At 46.4% G+C, this 26,577-nt stretch overlaps 1 protein-coding gene across 1 annotated transcript in view; it reads right to left on the reverse strand.

Annotated features, from left to right (window-relative positions):
• The window catches only part of carmil2 (capping protein regulator and myosin 1 linker 2), a 51,196-nt gene that overhangs the window by 11,218 nt on the left and 13,401 nt on the right, over positions 1–26,577 (reverse strand). The window contains exons 6-31 of the mRNA XM_088938702.1: positions 24,315–24,412; positions 23,866–23,936; positions 23,062–23,135; positions 22,612–22,687; positions 20,077–20,165; positions 19,194–19,288; positions 18,621–18,707; positions 18,183–18,292; positions 17,763–17,840; positions 17,190–17,266; positions 16,579–16,683; positions 15,798–15,867; positions 15,482–15,563; positions 13,407–13,503; positions 13,083–13,137; positions 11,199–11,371; positions 9,896–9,964; positions 9,672–9,765; positions 8,965–9,063; positions 7,927–8,055; positions 7,433–7,546; positions 5,637–5,812; positions 4,660–4,747; positions 2,887–3,000; positions 2,526–2,592; positions 754–1,028 (exon numbers count right to left, since the gene is read on the reverse strand). Of these exons, the coding sequence (XP_088794828.1) occupies positions 754–1,028; positions 2,526–2,592; positions 2,887–3,000; positions 4,660–4,747; positions 5,637–5,812; positions 7,433–7,546; positions 7,927–8,055; positions 8,965–9,063; positions 9,672–9,765; positions 9,896–9,964; positions 11,199–11,371; positions 13,083–13,137; positions 13,407–13,503; positions 15,482–15,563; positions 15,798–15,867; positions 16,579–16,683; positions 17,190–17,266; positions 17,763–17,840; positions 18,183–18,292; positions 18,621–18,707; positions 19,194–19,288; positions 20,077–20,165; positions 22,612–22,687; positions 23,062–23,135; positions 23,866–23,936; positions 24,315–24,412 (2,662 nt within the window). The remainder of the gene's footprint in view (positions 1–753; positions 1,029–2,525; positions 2,593–2,886; positions 3,001–4,659; positions 4,748–5,636; positions 5,813–7,432; positions 7,547–7,926; positions 8,056–8,964; positions 9,064–9,671; positions 9,766–9,895; positions 9,965–11,198; positions 11,372–13,082; positions 13,138–13,406; positions 13,504–15,481; positions 15,564–15,797; positions 15,868–16,578; positions 16,684–17,189; positions 17,267–17,762; positions 17,841–18,182; positions 18,293–18,620; positions 18,708–19,193; positions 19,289–20,076; positions 20,166–22,611; positions 22,688–23,061; positions 23,136–23,865; positions 23,937–24,314; positions 24,413–26,577) is intronic.

Below are 26,577 nucleotides of genomic sequence, written 5' to 3' on the forward strand. Positions count from 1 at the left end.
CAGAGGACACTTATCTCTAGGTGAGCAGACTGGCAAGAATTTTGTGCAATTTCAAACGCTCCAGGTCTCTATCAACACCAATCAGACCGCTCTCAGTTCCAGTCCAAGCACACAAACACAGTGTAAATATATACAAGAAGCAAACCCTGACACACACACACACAGCCCCACAGTGATGCCTGGCTTATCAAACACGCAAAGATCTGAGCCTCCCCCTGCTTTCAAGAAGCCTGTTTCCTCGTCCGCCAACGAGAGAGAGAGAGACCGCATTTATGTGGAAACATTAATAATTAAGACGCCTGTAACAGCACAGGCAGTGGCAGTGACACAGTGGCATCTGTAATCCTAGCAGTGCAATTTCCAATGTTAAAACACAACCCCAGCGACGAGGATGAAGGGAGAAAAATAAAGCAAGATGAGCAGGAGCCACAGCAGCAAACTGGGGAAATAAAAGCAAACAACAAAATGCTGTCAGGTAGCCCCCTAGGCGTGCAACAGACACAGAAAAGGCCAGACCAGCCAAATACAGTTAAACAAGAACAGAGATTCCTGTAGGCAGAGACAGAAGCTCCGGATCTGCAGTGGCTGAAGAACGACTGGAGCCCTTGTACAATCCTGCAGGATGCTCCGTTTCAGATCATCGTCGGCAGCCTCTCTCTCCCTCTCCCTCTCTCTCTCCATCACCATCCCCACTCCCAGCCCCTTCTCCCTTCCCCGATGCAGAAGGCAAGATTCAGCAGGCAGGTTGCTTACATGCAGCTTGCTGGGAGGCAGTTTGTTCTTGCGGTTGGGTCTGGGCCTAGCGCGGGTGTAGTGCTTCAGTCTCTGTCCTTCAATGGGCAGGTCCATAGGGGGCTGAGGAGATGCAGGCTCTGAGAGCGGAGGCAGATTGTTGCTAAGAGCAGCAGCATCCTCCGGGTAGGCGGGGCTGAGCTTCAGTGGCGCTCGGCTGATTGACGGCCCGTTCGGCCCGCCCTCCGCCTCCCCGTCCTCCTGCTGGGCCTCTGCTTCCACCACGTCGAGCAAACCTGGAGGGAGAGGGGGGGAGCAGGAGTGAGCGGGGGGGGGGAGAACAGAGAGAAGGTGCGAGGCAGCGCAGTGGGGAGAGAGAGAGAGAGAGGGGGAGAAACACAGAAGAAAAGAAAAGGATGAAAGAGGAGTAGAAGAGTTCTGAGGTGGGTGGGAGGGCAGCAAAAAAAAAAGGGCGAGTGAAGAGAAAGGGAAGAGAAATAAAGGAGAGAGGAACAGACATGACCAGGTCCTGTGGGGCAGGCACCTGTGCAAACAGGGCCACTCCAGCCCAGGACATTAGCTTCCTATGCAGCCATTCTGAAGCCTTTGTGAAATCGGAGTGGAGTTAAGGTTTGGGGGTGTTACTCCAGCCTTCTTTGCAAGAGTGCGCGGAAAAGAAATTAATGAACCCACAAAGCCGAATTCCTGGGGTTATCTAGTTCACGTTTGTTTATTACCTGGCGTTTCGATCTATTTAGTTCAAATGCAACAAATGAGAGCAGATGTGCGTCGCTTGAATGCGGCAGCAAGGGAATTTCACCAGCGACACATCGTTAAGCCGATGGCGCAGCCTGGCGAGAGCACACAGCGGAGCAGGAGTAGACCTCATGCAGACAGGCGGACTGAGGCGAAGACAGGAGGCACGGGCAGATGAGGTTTGGAAGGAGAGCTGCTTAGGAGAGACGGGGTGGATCTGTCTGCCGGTGGGCCCTCCTCCCACCTCCCCCCAGCCCCGTCCAGAGGCTCAGTGGAGTGTGAGTAACCTGGTCACGCTCCAGTTTCCCCAACCCCAGGTTTACGGGACAGCACAGCGCTGCTAATCTATTGTCAGGGGTAGTGTAATCCCCTCTCATCCTCAAGAGCCATATCACCGGCCACACCCCCCACCCCACCTCCCCCAACGGCCTTTGATCCCTTCAGCACTGACAGCCAGCAGGGAACTCTGGGAGGGGAATCCCAGAGCAGCAGGCAGGAAAGCCCTCTCGGGCAGGAAGAGAGCGAGATCAGAGTCCTGGGGCCTAAAACTGTGACTCACACCAGTATGCAAATTTACTCAAAATAAGGTAAAAAGCAGCTAGTGTAAACATACGCACAAGAGCCTGCGGGAACCACACAGCGCTCCCCGTCACATCCAGACAATGATTTAATAACATCCTGCGCGCACACAATGAGTTTACATTCTTAACCTTTTAAAATGAAAGGAGATATGATTGTAAGAGAATATTCAATGTGCTTTAACTACTCCTTCCTAAAAGGGCTTTAGGATGTAGGGATTGTCTGGCAATATGGTTTAAAAACCAACACAAGGCCCTGGTGAGAAGGAAAAAGTGCTACCTACACTGTAGTGATAATCACACTCACAATCTTTCCTTCGAGAGGACCTCTCTCTGACCACAGATTGAATTTAACTCTAAACTGATTGCCTGACCTAATTAACTCATCACTCTGACCCTGAAGCATGTGTTCTCCTGTTACCTCTTACTCTGCTTCAGGACCAAGAACAACATACTTACTCTTCACAGATGGTGCAGGTCGAATGCTCCGGGTGTGAATGGAGTTCCGCCAGATACCTGGAACATACTGACAGAAATAAAACAATGAGCCAGTGACGTAGTGACCACATTCTGTATTGCATGAGCTGCAGTTTTTTAGCAGTGAGCTTGAATTTTCACAAACTCTCTCCTCCCTGCTCTGCGTTGTTTTGGGGCTCGCGTTTCAGTGGTAAAGCTGACTGGGTCCTGTCTGCAGAAGCATCGAGCGTGACCTCTGCTGACACCAACCGCCACAACGCGTTGGCACGAAAAGGCGTTTTGTAGCTCAGGTTTGTAGATGGTGGGACAGACAGAAATGAAGGGAGAGAAGGACTGTCCTCACCTCATCTGTCGGGAACTCCATCTCCACCACTCGGAGCTGCGGAATGTTGGTCTTGACGGAGTTTTTCTCGTTAGGCGCTGGAGGGGCCTGTGTGTGCTCTGAAACATGCTGGTCCTGAGGGAAGGAGCCGAGAGTCGCTCAGCCTTCAGGTCTCAATTAATTACTGCTGATGTTCTAATTTATTTGGCCCACACTTTTATCCAATAGCAACTTATATTTGCACCCATTTATACTACTGGGTATTGCACTGGAGCAATTCGGGTCTCACCGGGGGGTTTAAAGGAGAGCTGCAGTCCCAATTTCTCAGATCGGTTATTAAAAAAAATAAATTAATTGATGGTATTGCAAAATTTGATAAATTCAGCATTCGGCACAAAATCATGAACTTTGTGAAAGTGCTGTAAAGTCGCCAAGTTGTCACAAACCACTGGTCTGGCCACGGGCAAGAGCAAGAGTTTGTACAAGCTGCAACACAAAGCTGCCCTTCCTGCTCACTAGTCACTGTACTGACTAACGTAATGTGATGTACGAGTGAATAAGTACGGGTTGTACAGTAGACATTTCACTACAGAAAGTTTCCATTGTGATCTGCAAGCACAGTTAGCAAGTATGATTTGTCGGCAAAACCGTCTCAAAGTCAAGAGCAATATTTTTATTGGATGAAGAGAGAGGTCTTCACAAGCTGCGTGTTTACCATGTAATAAGGCTGCTTCATGTCACCGGAGGTTTTGTTGCCTCGTTCTGAATCACAGAACATGGCGCTGCTCAGACGAGGACATTTAGTCTATTCTGTGATGTAAATTATAGGTTTTTACAAGTGACATCTGACTTATATTGTGGTTTGCAAAGCACACATCAATGCCGATTCTCTCTAACCCCAAAATATAAATATAGCCTTGCAGTGAACCCTGAAACCCTCAGCCTTCCATTTACGAGTTCAGAACCCTGACCACTGTCAGTGAATATGGTAGATGGGCACAGCAGTGGGCCAACAGCCAGCTTCTCTGGTGGCTTCAGCACTGAACCAGGCACTGGCACATTGTGTAGCATCCAACAGGTAATCAATGCTATTTTAGGTCTTACCAGAATGAATTCAGAAGAGTTCCTCCCTAATCCTTCCACAAGACACTGATCAGCATGGCTCATAGTTGCACCAGAGTAACCATTAACAACACAACTCCACTTGACCTGTGACCACTGGGACCATGCACACATCACTGGCATTTACCAAACACATCCTTGGCTATCACAGCCAGGTGCAGCTTTTGTTGTGCAATAAAAGTGACTTTAATACCAAAAAAAGGCAATTTTGTGTTATTCCTAGGTTTCTTAAGGAGTGGCAACTTAATTTAATTTCTAGCAGACAGCAATGTCAGGAAGAGCACTTGATTATACAGGCACAGCTGCAAATCCAAAACAGGACCAAAGCTATTTCATTTCCTCCTGTTTTTCCCCACTAATAAGGACTCTGACAGCAGTTCACAAACAATTGAGTTCTAGTGGTAGTCTGCATTAACTCGGCATGTTAGTATCTGTACATCTTATTTTGTCGTATGACTACCTATTTATACAGCTACCACTCTGTGTCTCCTTCTGTCTCACAAGAAATATTCCAATTAAATTGCTGTGTCTTCAGAATTAACTTCAGCTGCTGTTCTTAGTATAATAGCTGCCAAGCGCAGTGGTGAGTCGGCCCCCCTGCCTCATGTCTGAGCCCCGACTCTTCCCCAGCCAAGAGTGAATCAGCTCACAGCTCCCCACGACTCCGCTCACCAGTTTCTGCTGAGACGTTGACAAGTCCTGTAAAATCTCGTCGATGATGCTCTCAGCCAGAGTGACGCTTATGGACAGTTTGAGCTCGCTGAAGAGACAGGGACATGAAAAGCAGGAACACAACACAGAAATAGAACAGGATGAAGTCAGTAGCCCTTCACCCGGGTTTCACAGAAAATTATACATTTCACACAAAAGAAATTGAAATACCCTGAGAAGATCACATCATCACAAAGGAACAGAGATGTTAATTGAGTTTCAATTATTTCTAGTGATTAAGGCACAGCGGTCTTCTAACAACACAGCTTCAGTTAATCTATGAATTGGTTTCATTACTCTGCTCTCCTCCCCACTGATAGCTGGTGTGTGGTGAGCGTTCTGGCGCACTATGGCTGCCGTCGCATCATCCAGGTGGGGCTGCACATTGGTGGGGGTGGAGGAGAATCCCCATTACCTGTAAAGCGCTTTGAGTGGAGTGTCCAGAAAAGCGCTATATAAGTGTAAGCAATTATTATTATTATTATTATTAAATTGTTCTTAGGGGTTCACTGCCAGTCCTAAAAAGCCAATTTTCACTGATTCTGTTACCAGCTAAAACACAGCCTGAACACGAAAGTGAAAAAAAAGACCCCCCAGGACTATGCCTATATCCAGATAAAACCCCTTGGCCATCTTTCAAGGATATTAAAAAAAGAAGATGTAAACGCTTCTTTTCCTGCCAAAATGTAAATAAAAATAAGTAGCTCCTGAGAATGAGAATGAGCTACTCAAACACACATTTGCCTTCACATTTACAAGTGCCCTTGCTATCTGCTGTGATTTATGCTCCATTTGTCCTCAATTAGCACTTGATTTGTCACAAGAGTGGCATATGTCGACTTCTTCCTGCCTTCCTTCCTAAGGGACAGCTCTTTAATGACTAAACCCTTGGTTACAGTGTGGTTTAGAGATACAGAGCAGATGTGCGCGTGTCTGACCTGAGTTTGTTCCTGATGTGAGCTCCCGCCTGCTGCATCAGTGTCTCCTGCACAAAACTGGCTGCCTGCCTCGATTTCTTGGACACACAGCTGGCCAGCTGGTCCCGGACAGCAGTCCTCTGGATCAACCTGGGGCAGCTTCTCTGTGCAGCGCCCAGCATGCACTGGACAAGGTCCTGTGACAGCAGGAAGAATGCCTGAGAATCCGACCAAAGCAGAAACCTTTGACTTCCAGCATATTTCTTGCAAACACTGCTCATGACATCCGCCTCTTCCTCGTCCGTATTGATTTCCGTCAGTATTGATTAGGAAAGCCTGTGGTTTCTGTGTTGCAAATTCCTAAGTTGAACTTATAGTGCATCCTATGGAGTCCTCTGCCTTGAGCCTATTAGCTTGGAAATTTAGTAACTAAGTTCTGCAGAAACTTTAAGCCTTCTACTTAATTCTCCAGCAGCTATATTGCTCTGCAACTCACCACTGGCAAATAACTGAAGCTCAGGAGGTGTGCGCCTGGGATTTGTGAGCCTGGGAAAAAAACTAAGGCTGCTGCTGGAAGAGGTGTTAGTGGGATCAGCAGGGGGAGCTTACCCTGCAGTCTGTGTGAGTCCTAAAGCCCCAGTATACCATCAAAGTGTAGTGCTGGGGACACTACACTGTAAAAAGGCGGCATCCTTCATATGAGACATAAAACCAAGGTCCTGACACTCTGTGGTCATTAAAAATCCCTGGGTGTTTATCAAAAAGAGTAGGGGTGTTACCCAGGCGTCCTGGCCAAATTTCCCCATAGTCTTTACCAAACATGGCATCCTAGTAATTTCCATCTATGAACTGGCTTCATCACTCTGATCTCCTCCCCACTGAGAGCTGGTGTGTGGTGAGCGTACTGGTGCACTATGGCTGCTGGCGCATCACCCAGGTGAAGCTGCACACTGGTGATGGTGGAGGAGAGTCCCCATTACCTGTAAAGTTCTTTGAGTGGAGTATCCAGAGAAGTGCTACATAAGTGTAAGGAATTATTATTAATGTTGTTCATTGCAAAGCTCGCATATAAAGTGGCAACTGTATAAAGACATCGTAAAATAATAATTGAGTTGCACCAAAAAATATCAGAAAGTACCAAACATGCAGACACTTTCCTGGTGTTTCTGTGCCTGTCCTGACTCTGCAGCTGTGAAAGATGCTCCAACAAAGTTTGATTTCTAAAGTTGAGTGGTTTTCAATTGAGGGCCCAGCGAGCTCAACATTGCCACCCTCTCACATCGCCTAAACCTCCTACTGGGGCACAGTTATGTAACCGATACACCCAGCCACGATGAGTAACCTTTCTTTTTGCTTATGTAACTCTGCACGCAGCATCACGATATACAGCACGTCCTTAAGAAGAGAAAGCTGCAATCAAATCTCAGAGCACTAAAATGCAAGGAGCAGGCAAAAGTGTGGAGATAGCTTCTTAAGTCTACCTAAAGCAAAACAAACGCATAGTGTTGCTCTTCTTAATAAGGGCTGCACATCTGATTCCAAGAGCATGGTCATACAGAAGCACCTTATGACCTTGTATAGAAGCAAATTACTAATATGAATGGTGAGATTCTCAGTCAATGAAGTTCTGCTTCTAAGTAGACGTAAGGGACTTGTCTACTGGTGTTCTGCCCATTTAGAGCTCAGAATTTGATTAACTGAAGGAGCAGTTTGTGACCTCACCTATCCTCTCTCCTGTCTTTCTCCTCAACACTCCGTTTCACATTTACTCTGGCGTGTGCATACGCTGGATGGCTCAGGTTCAAGGAGCCCGTTACCTGAATCTCTTCAGTAATGTCATTGGTGATGACCCGGGCTGTGTCGTTCAGCCTGTCTTGCAGTGCACTGGCACTAGATGGCGCTCTGCCCAGCTCATACAGGGTTGGCAGCAGCTGAGAGAAGGAAGAACAGTTCCACTGGCTGCAGCACAAACATGTCAACAGCACACCCACACACAAGCTCGGCACAGTTTTTTTTTTGTTTTTATATATACAGAAACTGATCTGTCTGTAATAGAGCATCAAAAGCAAAAACAGTGCCCACTTTCTGTCTATATTCTCTTGGCTATTTGTTGTATTTTTCTGTCAAAAACAGGCCTTCTCTGTCACACAGCTGAGCCTTAATAGAAATAAGCAGAAACAGTTCTGTACATACAGTAGGTAATCCAGCCTGAGGATGATGAACTGATCCTGGACTTTGCTCTACGAGAGCTGTTAGAAGGAGAAGTGTTTTCCTCACTTCTCCTTGGGGGCACTCCCAGAGGGGCACTCACAGAGATGGAGGCCCTGGCATCGCGCAGCACTTCCTCCGCAGACAGGATGTCGTCCTGGACTTCCTGGACGCTGCAGGAAGTGAGCGGCTTCACGCTGTCCTGGACTTTCAGACACAGGCGCTGCACCAGCTGAGAGAGGACAGGGCAGGGGAGAGACAGGGTGAACACGCCATAGCTTTTGGGAGCATCCTAGTAGTGTGGTACTCAACTCAGGCAAGAGAGAGAACTGGGTAATGGATACTGAAGTCAACAGAAGCACGTCAAATCAAGGGGCAGACCTCCCCGTCTCCCCAGAATTCCTACTCACCCCCCTAAGTGAAAGCAGACCTGAACTTCGCAGAACCCAAAAGATCTGACTATCCGACTACATATTCCTACTTACACCCTTCTAATAATCTTAAACGCAAATATGTTCCGTTAAAGGCGGATGAGCATTGTATGTCATGTTTCCAACAGGGAGTTTGAAGGAACAGAGGGAACAATATCGTCAATGGTTTCCATGTGGTGTAAAGACAGAGAGCCCTCTTACATAAGCCCTGTGCTGCTGTTTCCACAGTTTGCAACTTGTACGCAAGGCTTGGTCTGTGCCTGTGAACCGTGTACGTTCACTTTGGGCTTGGGTGTCTCTCAGAGCCTTAGGTGTTTAATCTTCACAGGGAGCCCTTACATGCGATTAACAAGCCACTGTTGCAAATACAGCATTTTTGTTCACAAGCTGTTAGATACTTAATGTTTCTGTGTTAAAACTTTATGTTCTGAACTGAAAAGGCCCTAAATTAGTCCCCATTACATGTTTTAAGGGCAAAGGACTATATTTCTAAAAACAATGGTGTTTTGCATCAGCTACTGTGTAGTACCTGTGATTACATCGTTTCTCATTTACAAAGCTTGTAAAGAAAGTGCTCGTAAACAAGGGATGAGGAATCCAGAATGTAAGTTATGGCTTCTGAAAGTCAGACAGCACGACAGCTAATTGGTGGATCACTTATTCTGGGAGATGGAGGCCCAGTCTCCTCAGGTAAGCCACGCTGCCCTTACCTGTTCTGAGGTGCTGGTTATAATCCCCTGCTGCAACCGGAACACCTGGTCTGAAACAAACGCCTGTCGCTGGCTGTTCCTGACCAGGCAAGACTGGATCTATGGAACAAAACAGCATATTCAAACTGCAGTGGGAAAAAAATAACACCATATGTGGGCTATGACAGCACGTCAGGGTTATTTTTCAAAAACTTGGCAATTGGTAATTATTTTCTTTATTATGTGTCAACCCAAATTACCAATTGTGTTAAGAGAGAGGATGAGACACGCCCACCTGCACAATCAGCCAGCATTTGATGTGCTGTGACCTCCATAGCGCCCAACGGGAGAGTCAGCACTGAGTGGAAGAGCGGCCTGTCTCTCGCTGATGTCACTCAAGTCTGCAGGGGTTATACAGGTCACAGGGCTGCCTGTTTGCTGGCAATCCAAGAGATGCCTGGCCAGCTCATCCCAAACCTACTTGAGCACAGCTCTGCCAGCTGTCTGGCCTTGCTAAGGGAAACCCTGACACATTCGGCTAGCAGCACAGCCCGGCTCATTTTTGCAAGATCACTACCCATCCTTCAAGACGGAACTTCACAGCACCAGGGTAAGGGAATTTTCACAATCCCTGGCTCACTTTCTTACTTGTCCTCTTCCATTTGAGGTCCCATTAGGTGTCGAGAGTAAGTGGGCTACTGGCTACTCCTTAATACAGGAACCCCCACCTTCTGCAAGGCCTCCTCTGTCTTCTCTGGGCTGCTGCGGTAGGCCTGGGACACATCACTCATGGGAATGGCCATGGAGTGCAGGGTGTAGTTCCTGGAAAGACAAGCTACACTTGACACAACCCAACCCAAACCGCAGCAGGACTTTTTTATTCCAGTGTAAGCAATTCCGATTTAATTCAGCTCTGCAGTTACTTTGCCCAGGTCATTGAGTTTATACTTACTTTTCCATTGCATTCGCCACATCCAGAAATCCGCTGCCCGTGACGTTGTTCTTGTCCCAGATTAGTGTTCTGTGCCGGGGAAGAAACGGACAGGGGCAGTCCAACATGAAGAATTACTACAGCGCTTTTGAGCACAGGGGGCTGGAGAGTTTTCTGCATGGGATAGAATACTGGTGTATGTGCTTCTCTGACTAGGAAACACTGTAGAGACACGTGTTGTCTGGACTATCTCAGCAGCGCCCAGGACAAGGCTCAGATAAAAAAACATTTTCAGTAAAACAATATTCAACGTTTCATAAAAAAACATTGTGCAGTCTTCACATTTTAAACCCTATGCAGAACTTTTAAAGAAAGTACTATTAATGTCCTCTTGAGCTGCAATGTGTTGTCTCTGGATGTATCATTTGAAATGACAAATCCACTTGGTCCTGTTAGACTCTTTTTCTCAGTAAACCACATGACTGGTAAATCAAGCATGTTAACAGGTTAACCTAGTCTCTCACTCACTTTTCTAAGGACAGCAACAAGCTTTTATTCTTGAACATGAGCAAAATTTCCCTACAAAAAAATACATTTAGGATTGGTCGGTAGCAGTTTATTACCCTATAAGGTGTAAACAAGGTCAGAGAGTTAAGCAGTTAGGTCAGCCTTGGGCAATTAACCAAGACCCTAATCAGCTAAGACCCCTGTTCCCTTTCATTTGTTAAATGTTGCTAAATCACTGGTAGGATACATGAGTTACACCTCCACTCGAGAGACCTTGCAGATACAGCTGGGAGTGCACAAAACAGCAAAATGGTTCTAATTGCTGAGGGCCTAATTGCTCATTCCTAACAGGCTTAGGTTCCTTCAGTGCAGAGCAAGCTGAGAGTAGAGTCAATACAGAAGGCAGCATACAGATCAGGAGGAGATCTCCTCTATCCTTCTGGGTGTGCACTCCCTGAGAGACTCTGTGCCTGGATACCTGAGCTTGGTGTTAATCTGCAGAGCCTTGGCCAGCATCCTGGCCCCAGTGTCTCCAATGAGGTTGTCGCTGATGTCATGTTTCATGTTGCTCAATCTCTGGTAGGATACATGAGTTACACCTCCACTCGAGAGACCCTGAAGAAACGTAGGCCAGCTAGGAGTGCACAAAACAGTAAAATGGTTCTTGAGGGCCTAATTGCTCATTCCTAACAGGCTTAGGTTCCTTCAGTGCAGAGCAAGCTGAGAGTAGAGTCAATACAGAAGGCAGCATACAGATCAGGAGATCTCCTCTACCCTTCTGGGTGTGCACTCCCTGAGAGACCCTGTGCCTGGATACCTGAGCTTGGTGTTAATCTGCAGAGCCTTGGCCAGCATCTTGGCCCCAGTGTCTCCAATGAGGTTGCCACTGATGTCGATCTTGGTGAGGCTGGTGTTGCTGCCCAGGGCGTTGATCAGCACGGTGGTGCCGGTCTTCAGCTTGGAGTCAGCCACTGACAGCGATTCCAGAGGCTGGTGCAGAACACAGCAGCAGTTAGGACAGGTCATGCCAATGAGCAGGTGAGTGCATGGTTGTAAGGAACAGGAGAGCGCCGAGCTCAGCAAAAACTACTGCTTCACGAAGATGAGCTCCTCAGTCTGATCCACGACATGTAAAACTTCAACAAGGAAAGCGTTGAGCCTACTCTGGGTTATCACTGCTACACTGGACCTATGAGGTCAACGGTGGAGGACATTATTAATGGTGATTTTCTTTGTAAATGTGAAATCATGTTAATTATTGCCATGTATGTTTTCCCCTGTTAGGTCTTACACATCGTCACATAACCATAACACCACGCAACGCCTAATTAGCTGCCTTTCTACTCCGGGATCCCTAATGACCAAATAGCTGGTGTATTATTGAGCACAGCTCCGTCACATCTGTCCAGCTCAGAAGCTGGGGTCCTTCACAAGTCCACTGCAACAGCCTACAGCCAAGCACACCTCCACCGGAGTGTCAGGCGGAGGCTGTGATGTGTGGTCTCTGCAGTGGGACACTGCCTCTCTGTGGCTCTCCGGTGGTCTGCGCTAGTCGGTGAAGACCCTTCTGATTGCTATGCTTTAGACAGCATCTGTGCTTCCCCCAACAACCTACAGTCTGTTGTTGGATTGTAGCCAGTGTGTACTAGGAACACCTGATTTATCATTCTTAAAAGCGAGCAAGTTGCATCCCCAAATGGGCAACAACCATTTAACACTGTCTACAGCTCGTTGGAATGTGAGCTCCCCCAGTTGCTTGTATTCACAAAGCCATCTAGCCTGCTCAACTGCAGCGGAGCTTCACGGAGAGCTAGGAGCGGAGAACATTATGTTATTTACAGAATCTGGGTGTGAAGCTTGAAACGGTTCAAAGTTTTATTCCCTTTGGGAGTCTCAGTGATCCTGGACAAAAACTACTTGTAAAACACAGCCAGAAAGCCAGACTGCTCCAGAAAGAAAGAGGATCTGCGTGAGAGAGTGCTGCTCTCAACTCAAAATCAAAGAGGCAGGACAAGCATAACAGATTTATTCTGAACAGCTCTAGTATTCCCAAACGAGAGAACTATACTAATTATCTCGACATTTCAGTTCTTCCAGTTTAATTAGTGAGGTGATATCTCACAGGGATAGGAATTGGAGTAATTAAAGCTCTGCTCTGCTCTGTTGGCTCAGTGGGCTTTAATTCTTAGTCTGCAAATCTTCAGAAACAGAACTCATTCCTCACCCAGGACTACAAAGTCTTCTGCCCAAATTTTGGGTTTAGCAAATATATCCAAGCCAATATATTTGGATATATACTTCTATGACAGTGAGAGAGATACGCCGCAGCTTTAAGTTCTTCTCAAGAAAGCGGTCTCATATTCAAAGAAATAACTGTAATATAAGACAAGCATAATTAACAAGTAAAATGATTCCCTGAGCGTATGTTGAAAGCACAGGGCACTGTGCATGCTGACACCTTGGAGAGTAAGTCAGTTCATCACAGGGCACAAACACACGCAGACATGTAGATACACAGGGATAATTCAAGATAACCAGCATGTCTTTGGATTATGTAAAGAAACCAGAGATACAGACATGGGGAGAACATGCAGACCCCATACTGATAGGCATCCTCATTTGCAATTACAGCCTCAACAACTTCCAGAACTACCTCGCTCCAAAACAAAACGGATGTAACAACAAAACAGTTGAGACTCACACACTCTTCCTCCTGGATGAGCTGCACGATCCTGTGCAGGACATCAGTCAACGCCCTGCGAGGAACGAGACACTTCATCAAAATCATGACATCAGTGTCATCCAATATGACAATATGACATAAAAAACAACTGTATTTTCTTCCCCGCTGGGTATGAGGTCATGACCAGAGTGGAAAATGCTCTGTCTGAGAGGATTTGCTTTACAGTTACAAATTGCCCTCTAAGAGCACTATCAGAAAGTCTTACAGTATGCCCTGCCTGTTCTCTGGGACTGCCCCTGTGCTCTGACTGGGGGCTGGGGCAGTACCAGCTGCCGGACTGACCTGGACTTCATGGTGAAGTTCTTCCCCAAGGCGAGGTGGCGGATGGACTGGCTATGGCCGATGGACAGCACCAGGGTCACCATGTCGCTGTCGAAGCCTTTTAGAGAAGGGACACCACAGGCAGGTGAGCAGAGACAGCAACCCCCTGCGCCTGTCCGGTTCATCTCTGATGATGAACCCAGGATGAACCAGGATGAACCTATGATGAACCCAGGCCCAGCCTTCCTGTGCCTATAAGTTCCTTAACCTCTGCTTGGCCTAAACGTGACAATGATTTACAGAGAGTCTGCATAACTGCAAGCCAGTTCAGTGTCCTTTTCACCATTTTCCTGCCAACGAATCGCAAAAGAGAAAAGTCCTGGAGATTAGCTGTTTTTTTTTCCCCAGACATGTTTTAAATCCTTTATTATTATGACCCCTTGCTTGTAAATGCTGATACTGTCATTGTTTTGAGTCTTTTACAGCTCGTGCATTCTGTGAGAATTAACAAGGAAACTGTACATTCAGTTTGTGTGATCATTCTTCCCCAGCAGGTGAGATAGGCCTGTTCCCAGGGGCAGACACTCCACGATTAATAACGCAGGGCCAGATTACAGCGTCACTGGTCCCGAAGAGCCATTTAGGGCAATGAACTGAATTAAAAAGGCCAGGGTTTCCCATCACTGATGTAAACAACTCCTGGCACACTCTCAGCTCCAAGAGATAATTGGATTTTTATACTCTTATACAGCGACAATATAAATTCGGACGTATTTTGTTGTCATACTTGTCTCCGTCATAGCACAATAAAAGCAGCAATATGAGCCTGATATGGGATGTGAAGGGGCTGACCCCTTACTGAGAACAAACATAAGCGAATTATCCCTTGCCTTAATCAGTTTTGTGTCTGTGCCCGTAGACAGCTTGTTGCACGGGAGCACAGCCAGCAGAGGACTTAAAAACGGTAATTTAGGGAGGCATTGATTTTCTTCCAAAAAAGAAAGACTTCTAAAACCGTCCATCTATCTGGCACACCGGTGGTCCTCCAGCCCTAAGTGTACAGTACCTACTGGCAGTCTCCCTCCTGTTGAAAAGGCGAAGTGGCACACTGCTGTGGTTCCCTGCCCGTTATGCGTGTGACTTTCATTTCACTTTCTGTCGCCTATTGTGCTCAATGTCTCCGGGTGCTTCCTTTTTTCTCTTACATAATTTCCCTTTTTGGTTAATTATTATTGTAAAACCCACGACTACCTGTTTTAAAATGGTAAGAAAACAAATCTATTTTTTTTTATTCAGAACATGACCTATAAATGGTTAGCCCTCATCTGTGAAGACCCAGATATAGTAAAAAAAAAAGGTAATCTTTTCTTCAAGGCACGTCTTTACTATGAACAGTAAACTGGGATCCACTGTGAGCCAAATCATACGGTGGCCAGCAGGTCCCAGAAAAACAAGACACCTTCAGACAGAACATGATTTTGAAGTTGCTCTAAGACAGAAAGCAAGAACAGCCACACCTGTGTTGAAATGACTGTTAATTACCTCAACCCATCCTGTATAAAACTGTCTGAAAATAAAACATCCAGTCACTGAAAATAAAAACAAACCGAATCACAGACACTATCAACTATCACTGTGCTTTTAATCGTTTTTTACATTTCTTTTATATCTCTTATTATGTAACATCACCTTATTGGTCACCTTCCATAATGAGCTGCTCAGAGTTCTTGACATAAATCAAATTTAGAGCAGCTGTTCGCCTACTATTCCAGCCTATAAATTACAGTTCATCTGGAAATAAAAGGCAATTATCAAATAAAGTTGACTAAAAGTAAATATTTAATTTAAAGGTGCAGCTCAGCTTCTGAATAGTGTAAAACTAATAATATCATGACAGCACACAATTAATAATGAATAATTCATAATGACAATTCAGCAATCTCTAGGTCACAGTTTACCCACTATTTACGTTCAGGCTCAAAACTTTAATTCTGGCTCAAGGTGTCTGTATGTGCTGGAGCCTGGTGGCAGGGAGAGGCTGGGAGAGCCTGGGAGAGGCAGGGAGAGGCAGGGAGCGATCTCGGAGATGTCATTACCGTTGTCTGAGAGGTCCAGGCTCCCGATGGCCCTGGCTTCGAAGATGTGCTCTTGAATTACCTGGGCACCTGCGGACCTGAGCTGAACCCGGGAAGCCAGCGAGAGGCATCCGCGGAAGTGCAAGAGAGAAAAACATTAGACTTCGTTTAGAAGGGCAGCCCTGTGCTTATCCATCCCTTCTTCCTAAGAAGGAAATCTAAAATCTTTTAAAAAATGACAATGAAGCATATGCTGAAACATTTCACCAGCAGGTGTGGCCGAGGCCTGGCCGCGTGTGTCACTGATCGCGTGCCTGTGGGTCACAGGCGTCTTTACCTCACAGTTGCTGAGGTCCAGCTCCAGGCCTGACAGCTGTGCGTTGGTGGCCAGACCCTGCAGCAGTAACCTGCAGGAGAGCAAGAGAGAACACGCTGTTCAGCACCACACCCCCGTCATGCAGCTCACAGTAACGCAGGAAAGCATTACTGAGCATACTCCATAAACTGCATAGCACTCGAAAAGCATTCATGTCAGGCTTCAAAGAAAATCAATATGAAAAATGCAAAGCGGTAAAATTACCGACAGGAGATGAGAGATGGCATGCATCGCAATTAGAAAAAACAAAACTCTCTCCGAGTGGATCAAGTGACACATTTTTCTCTCGGAGACGGTCTTTTATTTCTTATTTGAACAGCCCGCGTTGGAAACTTATCATACACACATTGTAAATGCGTATTTCTTTTGGCGATACTGATCAGGAGGTTCAAATTTACAATGACTGAGTTCTCCTTAACATCGACCTCTTCTAGATCCACTCTGTAAGAGTCCTCAAGTCACCTGTCAATAGGTCTGTTAAGCCAAACTGAAATGCTCTACGTTATTGTGACACCAAAACACCTGCATCTTCCATCTTTACAAAGTCTAATGCATAGATGAGCAGTGTAAAATAATGGAGTAAAGATCTTTGGTGAATGAAAGAGCACACCCGTGCATGAGTCCACTGTAGACAGGATATTTCTAAAACGCAAGACTGTGTGTTAGATGTCTCTATTACAGTATGTAAGCTTGCAGGAGAGGTTTCGGTTAAATCCCTCCTGATTCAGCTGGACTCACTCACCTCAGAGCCTCAGCAGGCAGCCTGGTACCTGAAAGGCCGACGTATTTGAGCAACGCACACTGGCTGAAGAAGTCCTTCACACTGCGAGTTATTTCCTTCACCTTCCTGGGGAGAGAGGCCAAGTCAGCGGAACAGCCGCTGTTCTACAGAGCTGCAGCAGGAGGGGGGCAGGCCTGCCGCCCGCTCGAGAACGTGGCATTAATGAGCAGCTAAAGGTAGTTCAGACAGTGGGATCTGCAAGAAACCAGCAAGTGGATACTCTCCAGCAAGTATGAAACACTACACAGGGGCATCACACACTACCAGATACTGCTGTACCTCACAAACATCATTTAATGGGAGCACTTCAAGTGTTTTAAGTAAGTTTCATAAGCATGTATCACTGAACTATTCATTCAGGATGAAAGGTCAGATACAACTTGCTCCTATCAAAACTGATGAGAGTATGAACACATACAATGTTTAGAAATGTACACCCACTTTCGCATTTCCACACATTCAAAAAACGTTTTCAAACCAAGCCGCTCTTTAATTCCTTCTTATCTAGCTAGACTCCAGGTGGAGCACAGCCGTGCTCCTGGGTTAAGAGGAATAAGGAACCACAGACTCACCTGTGTGAAAAAATGTTTCTGGACAGGTTGAGATAGGTAAGCTTGGAACAGCAGCCAGCTGACAGTGATACAAAGAGCTAAAAATCAAACAGGATTAGAAAGGGATTTCAGCCTTGTAATCAATGGGTTATGAAATGTCGAGCAATAAACACAAATATACACCCTGGGAACCCTATACAGCCATGAAGTCCCAATGTCCTGGGACTTTCAAAGCCAATATCCCGGTTTCTTTAAGGAAAAAGCTAGAGATCCTTGGATCATTAAACCAAGAGAAAGTGCATTTACATTTGAGAATAAGCATTTCTTTACATAAAGGTTTGCAAGAATGTGGAACAATGTAACCATAACACTGAAACAGCTGGATGGCATTCTCAGATCGCTTAAGTATTAGCAACCAGAAGTGCTAGAAGGAGCAGCTAAAGGCCACCTCTCACTTGTCACCACTTATATACATAATAGTGAGGAGGGTGATCCTCTCACTTTGCTAGCAGGGCCTGTAGCGCAGCTCTGTGGGGCAGAGCCTTCAGTGTGTGACTACAGAGGGCAAGGGCGAGGTGTCCAGGCAGTACTCACAGTGTCCAGGGGGCAGTCAGTCCCACTCAGGTCCAGGTGAGACACTGCATTGCTGCAGGATAGGAAGTTAAACAGGTTCTATCAGAGAAAACGGAAATGAACAGACTTGTTACTTCCTCAAAGTTTTGATTATGTGCTGCTCAGTAAGGTGCTCATTTTAGGTACAATCTACATGTTAATATAGAAAATAACCCAATGTGCTGTAGAAAACAAGCATTGATTATTGGCAATGAACTAATTCCAAGCAGTTAGCAGAACAGATGACTGGGATTTAAAGTGCAATACAGGTACTGGAATATTAACACCTTTCCTGTCACACGCAGACTGAATTAGGAGCAGTCAAGGGGTGTGGATGGGGTTCCTGGATCATCAAGGTGAGCTGAGAGAGCTCCTCTTTCCGGTGAGGCCTGCAGGACTCACCGTGGCCTCCTCAGTGGCTAAGAGCCCTGCGTTGTTGGAGAGGTCGAGGTGGCGCAGGGAGCTGGAGAAGGACTGGTTCAGCAGGAAGGCCTGGGCCAGACTGCCCACACCTGGCACAGATGGACGAGAGGGGGCGACACAAGGAGAATAAGAGGGGGAAGATCCCAGTCAGAACACACTTTATATAAAGACTCCATGCCAATTCTGTAGAGGATAATGCAGTGTGAATTTCAAGAAAAGGCTGGATAAGGTCCCTGGTCCAATGGGCTTACAACAACCAGTTGACTATGATGAGCTAAATGACATTTTGTCATGCCCTTTTCTTCCAGAGTCATGGGCTTCTAGACCCTGGCAGGAGTTGAATTACGTGCCTGTCCATGGGCCCGGCCATCTATGATCAAACATTAGGAAAGCCTCTCACTGAGGCCGAGCTCTTACCTTTGGGTGAGAGGGATATTCTGGAGAGGGACAGCTGCGTCAGCCCACTGGGCAGCTTCTCCAGCTCCTGGCTGAGAGCTACCACACCTGGGGAGGAGCAGCACATCAGAACAGCACAGGCAGCAGCAGGAGGCCCTTTCTGTCAGCAGGCACCTCCATGCCTTCACAGTCTACAGCAACAGCTGGCAACTACACATAACACCTATTTCTACTCGACAGTGCAGAGAGAAGGAAGAAAAGAGTCTGCACTGATACACCCTCTCTTCCCCAGGAGCAAGTAAGCCTTTAAAACTAGCATGCCTGAACTGGTTTAAAAAACAACAAGAATTTTTTTCAAGTGATTTTTCTTTTCTTTTCCTCCGATGTTCAAAAACCAATTTCCTCCTCTCTGATGGTGTCAAAACATTTCAATTCAATAATAAACAATGCGTTTTGCTTGATGGCGCCTATTGCAGCTCCTGGTTTGCAGGCCCCGTCATGAAAGCAGACGCAAGCAGAACAAGGCTGAGAGATCCGGGCCAGCAGCCCTGAGCCTGTGGAGAGGGAGGATGCCCAGCGGACGACACGCCCCACCTTTGTCCTCGATCTGATTGGCCGACAGATTAATGGTGTGCAGAGCCGAACAGGAGTGATCTCTGAGGGCACACGCCATCTTCGCCGCGAAGTCCCTGCGAGGGGAGGGGGAGGAGAGACGGCATCAGCCACTGCAAATCATAGGGGATCTGTTGACTACCCCAGCTAACTCCCACCATGTGCATTTCACCAGTTCTTCCTATACTGCATTCATTTCATAAGCCTTCACCTCCACTATTGATGTCAATGGTGAATTGGGTTTAAAGTGTGTGCTCTGATGAGTCCGCACTGCAAGGGCGCGTGCCCGAACTATCCAACCCAAACCCATCTAGTCCCAGACCCCTTGAGCAGGACACCCCTGATAGAGGCCATGCCATCCCTCTTCCTCATGGGGAGAAACCCCTAAGGGCTGCAATTTTGTGTAGCCAATCAAATGCAAAGTGCATGTCTGTGGGAGGTGGGAGGAACACCAGAGTACCAGATGAAAACCCACACGAACAGAGGGACTCCACACAGATAGGAATCCCTCGCCAGAGTCGAACCCAGGACTCTGGAGCTGTGAGGTGCCAGTGTCAATCATCGCGTCACCGTGCCACCTACCAGGTTTTATTAAATTATTTTAAAAAAAAGAGAAACTCACGAATTGTTCGTCAGATATGATCTTCCCCTAGGTATCATGGGATGCCCCCTACAACCAACGGTTCATGTCTTGTGCTTTACAGACTGACCGCTGCAGCCCAATCAGCCTATGTCTTGCGTGTTCAGAAGATAGCAGCACAGATAGTACGAGCCCAGCAATACAGGCGGTCTGGGAAGACGCGTGTGTGGAATGCGCTTGACCTCTCCCAGGACAGAGCTGGGGCAGGAGGCGGGGTGTACTCACGGCTTCAGCCCGCTGTTCTCCAGGCACACCTCTTCCAGCTTGGGCGAACGGTTGATCATGTAGAGCACCTGTTCCAGCACCTCTGGGCTCTGCACGACACACACAGCACCGAGCGGAGCTCGGGTCAGCCGCACCGGGGCGCAAGGAAGCACAGCGGAGTCGCGCTCTAAGGGGGTTATTGTGGTCAGTTCAAAACATCCCAGGGAGAATATGTACGTGCAGGTTACGGGCAAGGAGAATACAAATATGTACTGTGGCAGAATGCGGGGGCGTGTTCAGTGTGGGGGCGGAACCCTGGGTTAAGGGCGACGCGTTGCCTTAGCAACCGCAGCTGACCTGGCTAATTTAGGATGAGCCGCAGCTGTGGGGGTCCGTTAAGAGCACACTGGAATGACGAGCAGAACCCCACAAGGGGAGAACCTTCCGGTGACAGTCCCGTAGGGGGTTGTGAGGAGAGCGTTGAGGCCATGTTTTTGCTTCTTTTTAGTTTCTTTTTCTAGTCTTCCATCCCGCTGTGATGATTCACCTGGGCAGGCCGAGTTCTCTTTTGTTTTTGGCCGCTCTCCTTTTCTTCCAGTGCGGACTATCCGTATTTAGCAGGGTTGAGACTGAATACCACTGTTCCAAGCGACCTTTCTTTTTTTCCCTCCCAGGCTGGACCCCCTTAAATAGAGATAGTCCAGTCTGGATGCCGCTGTGCAAAATGGTGTGCATTTTCTTTCCTTTTTTTTGTTTTTTTCTGACCTCACACTGGTACCTCTGCCCCCTCAGATAGGGTGTCAACTTTTACCAGTCCTCCCAAGAACCCTCATTATAACAGTGCGTAAGAATATGTCTGCAGGAAATATATAGTTTTTGGGCTACAGGCTACAGGTTCTGAACGCCAGATCCACAAAGCACAAATGAGAGGCAGGCCTGCAGCACCAGAGAATCAGTCCCCTTCTGCAGAGTATAAACACTTTCTATAGGGCGATGAGTTATATCTGCAATGGGGAAACACAGTACACTGTAAAACCACTGCACATTGGAAACTCTGTACTGGAAGGAATCTTTCACTGAGGTGAAAGGGGAAAACGGAGGTGTGGTGGAATTGTGCTTAATAAGAGAAAAACTGGACTTTGCTTCCTTATGCTTTGTTTACCACACTGTGGATATTTTAAAGGACAGTCAGAAAAGCCTGGTTCTGTGCCAACAAGTCATTTCCCACACAACGAAATGAAAGTCTTAAATGGCGATGAGAGGCAGTGAGGTTTTGAGCCCACACATTCAGGTAAAAATTCAGTTTACCACAAAGATAAAAGGCCCCGTTTATTAAGCAATTTCCTCTACACTACACTTAGCATTTGTAGTTTCAAAAAAGAAAAATAAAGTCCCGGTTATTATAAAATATAAACAGCCTTTAATGATTCTTTAACTGATAACCCCAAAGATGTACAGTATGCAATGCTTTACTCATTTCTTATATTTTCTAATTAGGGTTTGTAAGGGTTTGGACCTGAAAAGTATCACACAGTAGTGACTAAGAAACCAAACAGATCTCTTCCTTTCAAGAAACTGTATGTGACTCATGGAGTCACAGCCCATGGCCCAGGTTGTGACTGCATGGTTCTAACCAGTGTTCACACACAGCCTCTGTAAGAGTCCTCACGTCACCTGTCATTCAGTTTAAATCATCTCTCCCAGGGGAGAACAGCACAAATCCGCCAAATACTGGAAGTCCTTGTAGTGTCTCTCATGTCTCAGTGTATCACACGCTTCGCAGAGGATGATGGGAAGAGACAACTGAAGTGGGCTGTTTAAAAAGTCAGGTGAATGCACCCGTTTCTCATGCACTCCTCCACCATTGTCAGACAAAGCATGCGAGCCTGGATCGCTACCAACAAAGTTGCCCTCTTTTCACCTTGACACCCCTTTGTTGGGCATAGTCATGTAAACAGGACAGTGGTTCCCAGACTGGCCAGGGCTGATAGATCAGGCCTGAGCTTTCTCCCAGCCTGGCAGAGGTTATCTAATCAAATCCAAACACGACTAGACCACACAGGTCTCCAGAACAGCCACCCAAACTATTTCTTTTTTCCCCCATGCACATCTATGATACTTGAGCTCCGATCGGTTTATTGTGCTTGACTGAAACACATAGCAAACATTTATAGTGGCAGAGTTCCAGCAGGGCAAACTAGTCCTAAGCTTAGTAAAGGCCATCTGTTATGACCAGGGCAGTGCTGTAGGCACGACGGACCCAAGAGCAAAGGCACCATAGTCCAGTGATCCACTATCCCGCGTGGCCCTCTTTCACCGGGGCCGAATCTGATGTGTCCGGCTCCCCCGCGCCCATCACTTCCAGACCCTGGCCGTGGACTTTGAGCCATGGTGCAGCGAGCTGGCCACTCTCGCAGAACTACGGTGCCCTAGCTCTTGGGTTTGTAAGACCCACAGCACAACAGTGGGAATATACCTATTAGCACCGTGTGTGTTTTTTACTCTGGCATCAATTCGACGGTCTGAGATTGGTGAAGGGGGGGGGGGGGTACTTACCAGCCTGAAGTCCTTGCTGTAGAGCTTGGTGAACCACTGATTGAAGGACAAGGCTGCCACAGCCAGGGCAACGTCTCTGAGAGGGAGCAGAGAGGAGAGCAAGGTTTATTGGCTGATCATCTTCAGTCGCACCTACTTAGAGCTCCAGAAAACCACCCTGAGTGCGTTTTCACTGTACATTAAAGACGTTGTGACACTGTGTGTAGGTTTTCCACCTCTTCCTATTGAAGGGTAAAGCAATTCTGATGGTGCAGTGGCAGATCAGCATGTAATACACGCAAACATATCAAATGATATCTATAATATAGCATCATTTGTGTTGTGATACAAAGGTATTCAAGCCCACTGTCTTTTAATATTTGGACAGAGAAACTGACTTGAAACCAGCTGCAGGGTGAGAAAGAGACCCCCAGAAAGTGAGAAGAAAAACCAGGCCGCGGGCTGACTGACCTGCTGTCTAGGTGGCTGAAGTCCAGCAGGTTGAACTCCCGGCAGCTCTGGACATGGTAGATGTTGTCCACATCCTGAGAGGCATAGAAACAGGCAGAGACAGAGGGAGGGTCACAGAGGTGACACACAGGCCCGATGAAGTCAGCACTGGCTGGAGGTGTGCTGGATAACACGCTGCATCAAGGCCAAACAATGGAGAAAACACAGGAAGCCTTGAACAGAGGCATCTCTTTGGGTTTTTTTACATATGGAAATACACAGCTCACCAAAGGAAGTCGGATTTGCTAATGTGCTGTTCGTTTTCTTGTTTCTTCCTGATAAGGAAAGCTTCCAGCTGACCACTCCGACATGCGCACTGCGCCTACAGAGCTGGAACACTTGCTATTTCTAAACTGTGAGCAAACCACACATTTTCCATGATACATTTGGCTGGTTTTCCTTTGCACTTCGTGCAAATAAGTGAAACTTTTGCTGCTCTGATGCGAGAGCAATCAATGGCAGGGCAGAACGACAGCCCTGAAGGGGTGCTGGTTTCGGCGTCACAGACTGCAAACGCTCAACGAAAAGACTCTCCTCTTCATACCTGTGTTTGCCTTCAATCACAATGGAAACCAATGATGTGGTGGTTCTTAAGCCGTTTACTAAGAACTAAACACAGGCTTTGTGCAATGGATAGATACCAAAAGACAATTTTTAAAATCCTAAGTATAATATATTTATAAAGTGGTTTACATTCTGTCCAAACAAAATCTAGAGGCTTGGAGGACAAGTAAGGGGTCTATAGAGACTAGAAAGCATACTGACCCACTGGATCTCCTCTCGGCAGGGGAACTCATTGAAGTCACACAGGGCTGCGTAAGTTTCTGAAAAACCTCCTGAGGGAGACGAGAGAACAGAGAGAAAATAAAAGAAAAAGCCTGCCAATTGAAGGTCCCTGTTGGCAAGTCAAGAACCAAATGAAGAAAAAGAGAACATTAAACAAATAGAGTGAGAAATTGTTAGATTATAAAGAACAGCTGCTAACTGTAATGATACAGAAAAATGATGTTATTGAAAACGCACTGAAGATACACCGTGATCACTCTAAACTGGCAAGTTCAAGCCAGCTGACTAACACTGAGGTAATAAACAGAGAAGAACGAAAATAAATCAAGCTGTGGTTTCACACTTTGCTCACTGTGTATCACGTCATGTATATTAATATCTTTTTTGTATTTCTGACTAAAAAAAGTTTTGGAAGAGGCTCTGCTGACCACATGGCCCCTGTCTTCCATTCATGTGCTCTTCCACTGCAGTTGTCAGCCTCTTGAATCTGTCCTGCAAGTCTGGAGGCGTCTTCTTCAGCAGCTTCCTGGGAGGGCAACAGAACGCAGACAGATGGGCCCGCCAGCTCTTCCTTTTTCATTATTCCAGTCAACTTCTGAACAAACTGACAAACGACATCAGCAAGCCTCTGATTTTCAGTGATGGCCTTTATACAAAACTCCCTGAGCTCATGAGGATCCGGTGGACATTGAAAAATTGCCTTGGGATAAGGCCTGGGACATCACTAAGAAGACCTTTGCCTTTGACTATTTTGAAATAAGCTATTATTTCAAAATAGTAACAATACAGGTACATAGCTACAAATGATGAAAAGCACACCAACAAGAAAAGCCAAAATGTGTTTTAAAATTTTGATTTATGCCTAAAGCCCATCCATTTTCTAACCACTTCATCCAATTTACGGTCGCAGGAGAGCAACAGGCGCAAGGTCTGTACAGGACGCCAGTCCGTCACAGAACACGCAGACACAAACGTGCGCACATTCACTCTAGGGCCAATTTACCCAGAAGCCAATTAATACATCAGCGCACCTTTGGACTGGGGGGAATCCCAAATGAAAACAGAGAATTACACATACTCGACGCAGACGGCACCCAGGAATCGAACCCAGATCCGCAGTGCTAACCCCTGCACCACTTTGCCACACTCTTATGTGTAACATGAGATTGTAATGTGAATACTGATAATCTGACTCTCATAATAACAGGATCATTCTTCCCTGCACAGTAAATAGCTGAATAAAACGAGCTCTTATACATTTTGAAAGCTACTGCATTTCATGACCTGTTAAAACTGAAGATACATGTGCTGGTTGTCAACATAAAGGAGTTTTGAACAGATGTACTGTATCAGGAACCACTGCAGTTTCATAGAAAAGTCATATCTTATCATCTACATAATAATGTGCAATAATTAGAGCTGAGCATAAACAGTTGCATATTCTCCTGGGTAAAGATTTGTGTTGCATGCTTGAAAGGATTCATTGTAACTCATTTAATTGTCTTCCATTGGTATTTCTAGCTTCTCAGAATAGGTTTAGCTTGATTTTGCCCAGAGAAAAAAGTAGGTTAAATAGCAGGATTGAATTTAACAGCGTATACGTCTAGGAAGCAAGAGGATTGCTTCACTCAAACAGTGAAAGTGGATGCAATGTGACTTTTAAAAAAGTCCCACATGGCTGTTTATCTGCATTCACAGATCACACACACACATACGCAGAGGACTGACGTGTGGGAAGAATTTGCATCATGTTAGCAAGACTCCACTTCTCTCATGGAAAATCTGCCTGGAAGCTGAACTGACTGCAACATAAAAATATCATCATACAATAATTGGAAATAACTTCCTGTTGCTGTCACATAGCTCTTTCTGGTGTGTTTTTTTCTAGTTTCTTTGAGGCTGAGGTATATTTATAAATCCTTCTTTTTCATAAATGCCTGTTCCGAAAAAGAAACCCATTAAACTGCTCCCTCGCGAGAGCTGTGGAGCTGGAAGCAGAAGGACTGTGGTGTCGTCTCTGCCCTGCCGAAGAGGCAAGGTGCAGCAGTCCGGGTTTGAGCGCGTACCTGCCCTGAGAGCTCCCAGTGCAGTCTGCTCCATCAGATCCATGCGAGATCATACAGGGAGGACAGCTTCCCTACACTCTGTATGTCCTCACGCGGTTACAAATCACTCTGCCATTCTTAAAAATGAAACAAAAAACTAAAAGATTGTAAGATATATATATAGAGAGAGAGTGTCATGACTGTGCAAGATGAGCACCTATGAGAGTGATGTACATGTGTAATATACATTTACACACAGGCCCTGTTTGGGCTGTCCGATATGGCTGGCTCATTAGTTAATTAACAGGGGAATGACAGAAGTGGTTATGTTTTCAGAACATATTCAGAGATATTTTCTGAATTATTCTGTATATTATTATTGTTGTTGCTATTATTGCATGCATGATTAAAGGAAGAGCCCCCCACACACACACACACACCTCCACCACTGTACCTTTAAAGGAAACAACTGCTCTTTCGTTCCCCCGTTCAGTGCTAAATTCTGCAACAAGCAAAATGAGCAGAAGCGTGCAGCAGCAGCATGTGGTTCTCCCCCCAACACCATCTCCTTGGATTGTTAGCTACAGAGCACCTTGTTGCTGCATCGAGAGGAGCCCCACAGTGACCCCCCACCCCCGACTCAACA

This window comes from Atractosteus spatula, chromosome 21 (genome assembly GCF_055471065.1).
Source record: "Atractosteus spatula isolate fAtrSpa1 chromosome 21, fAtrSpa1.hap1, whole genome shotgun sequence".
In the NCBI taxonomy this organism is placed as follows: Eukaryota; Metazoa; Chordata; class Actinopteri; order Semionotiformes; family Lepisosteidae; genus Atractosteus; species Atractosteus spatula.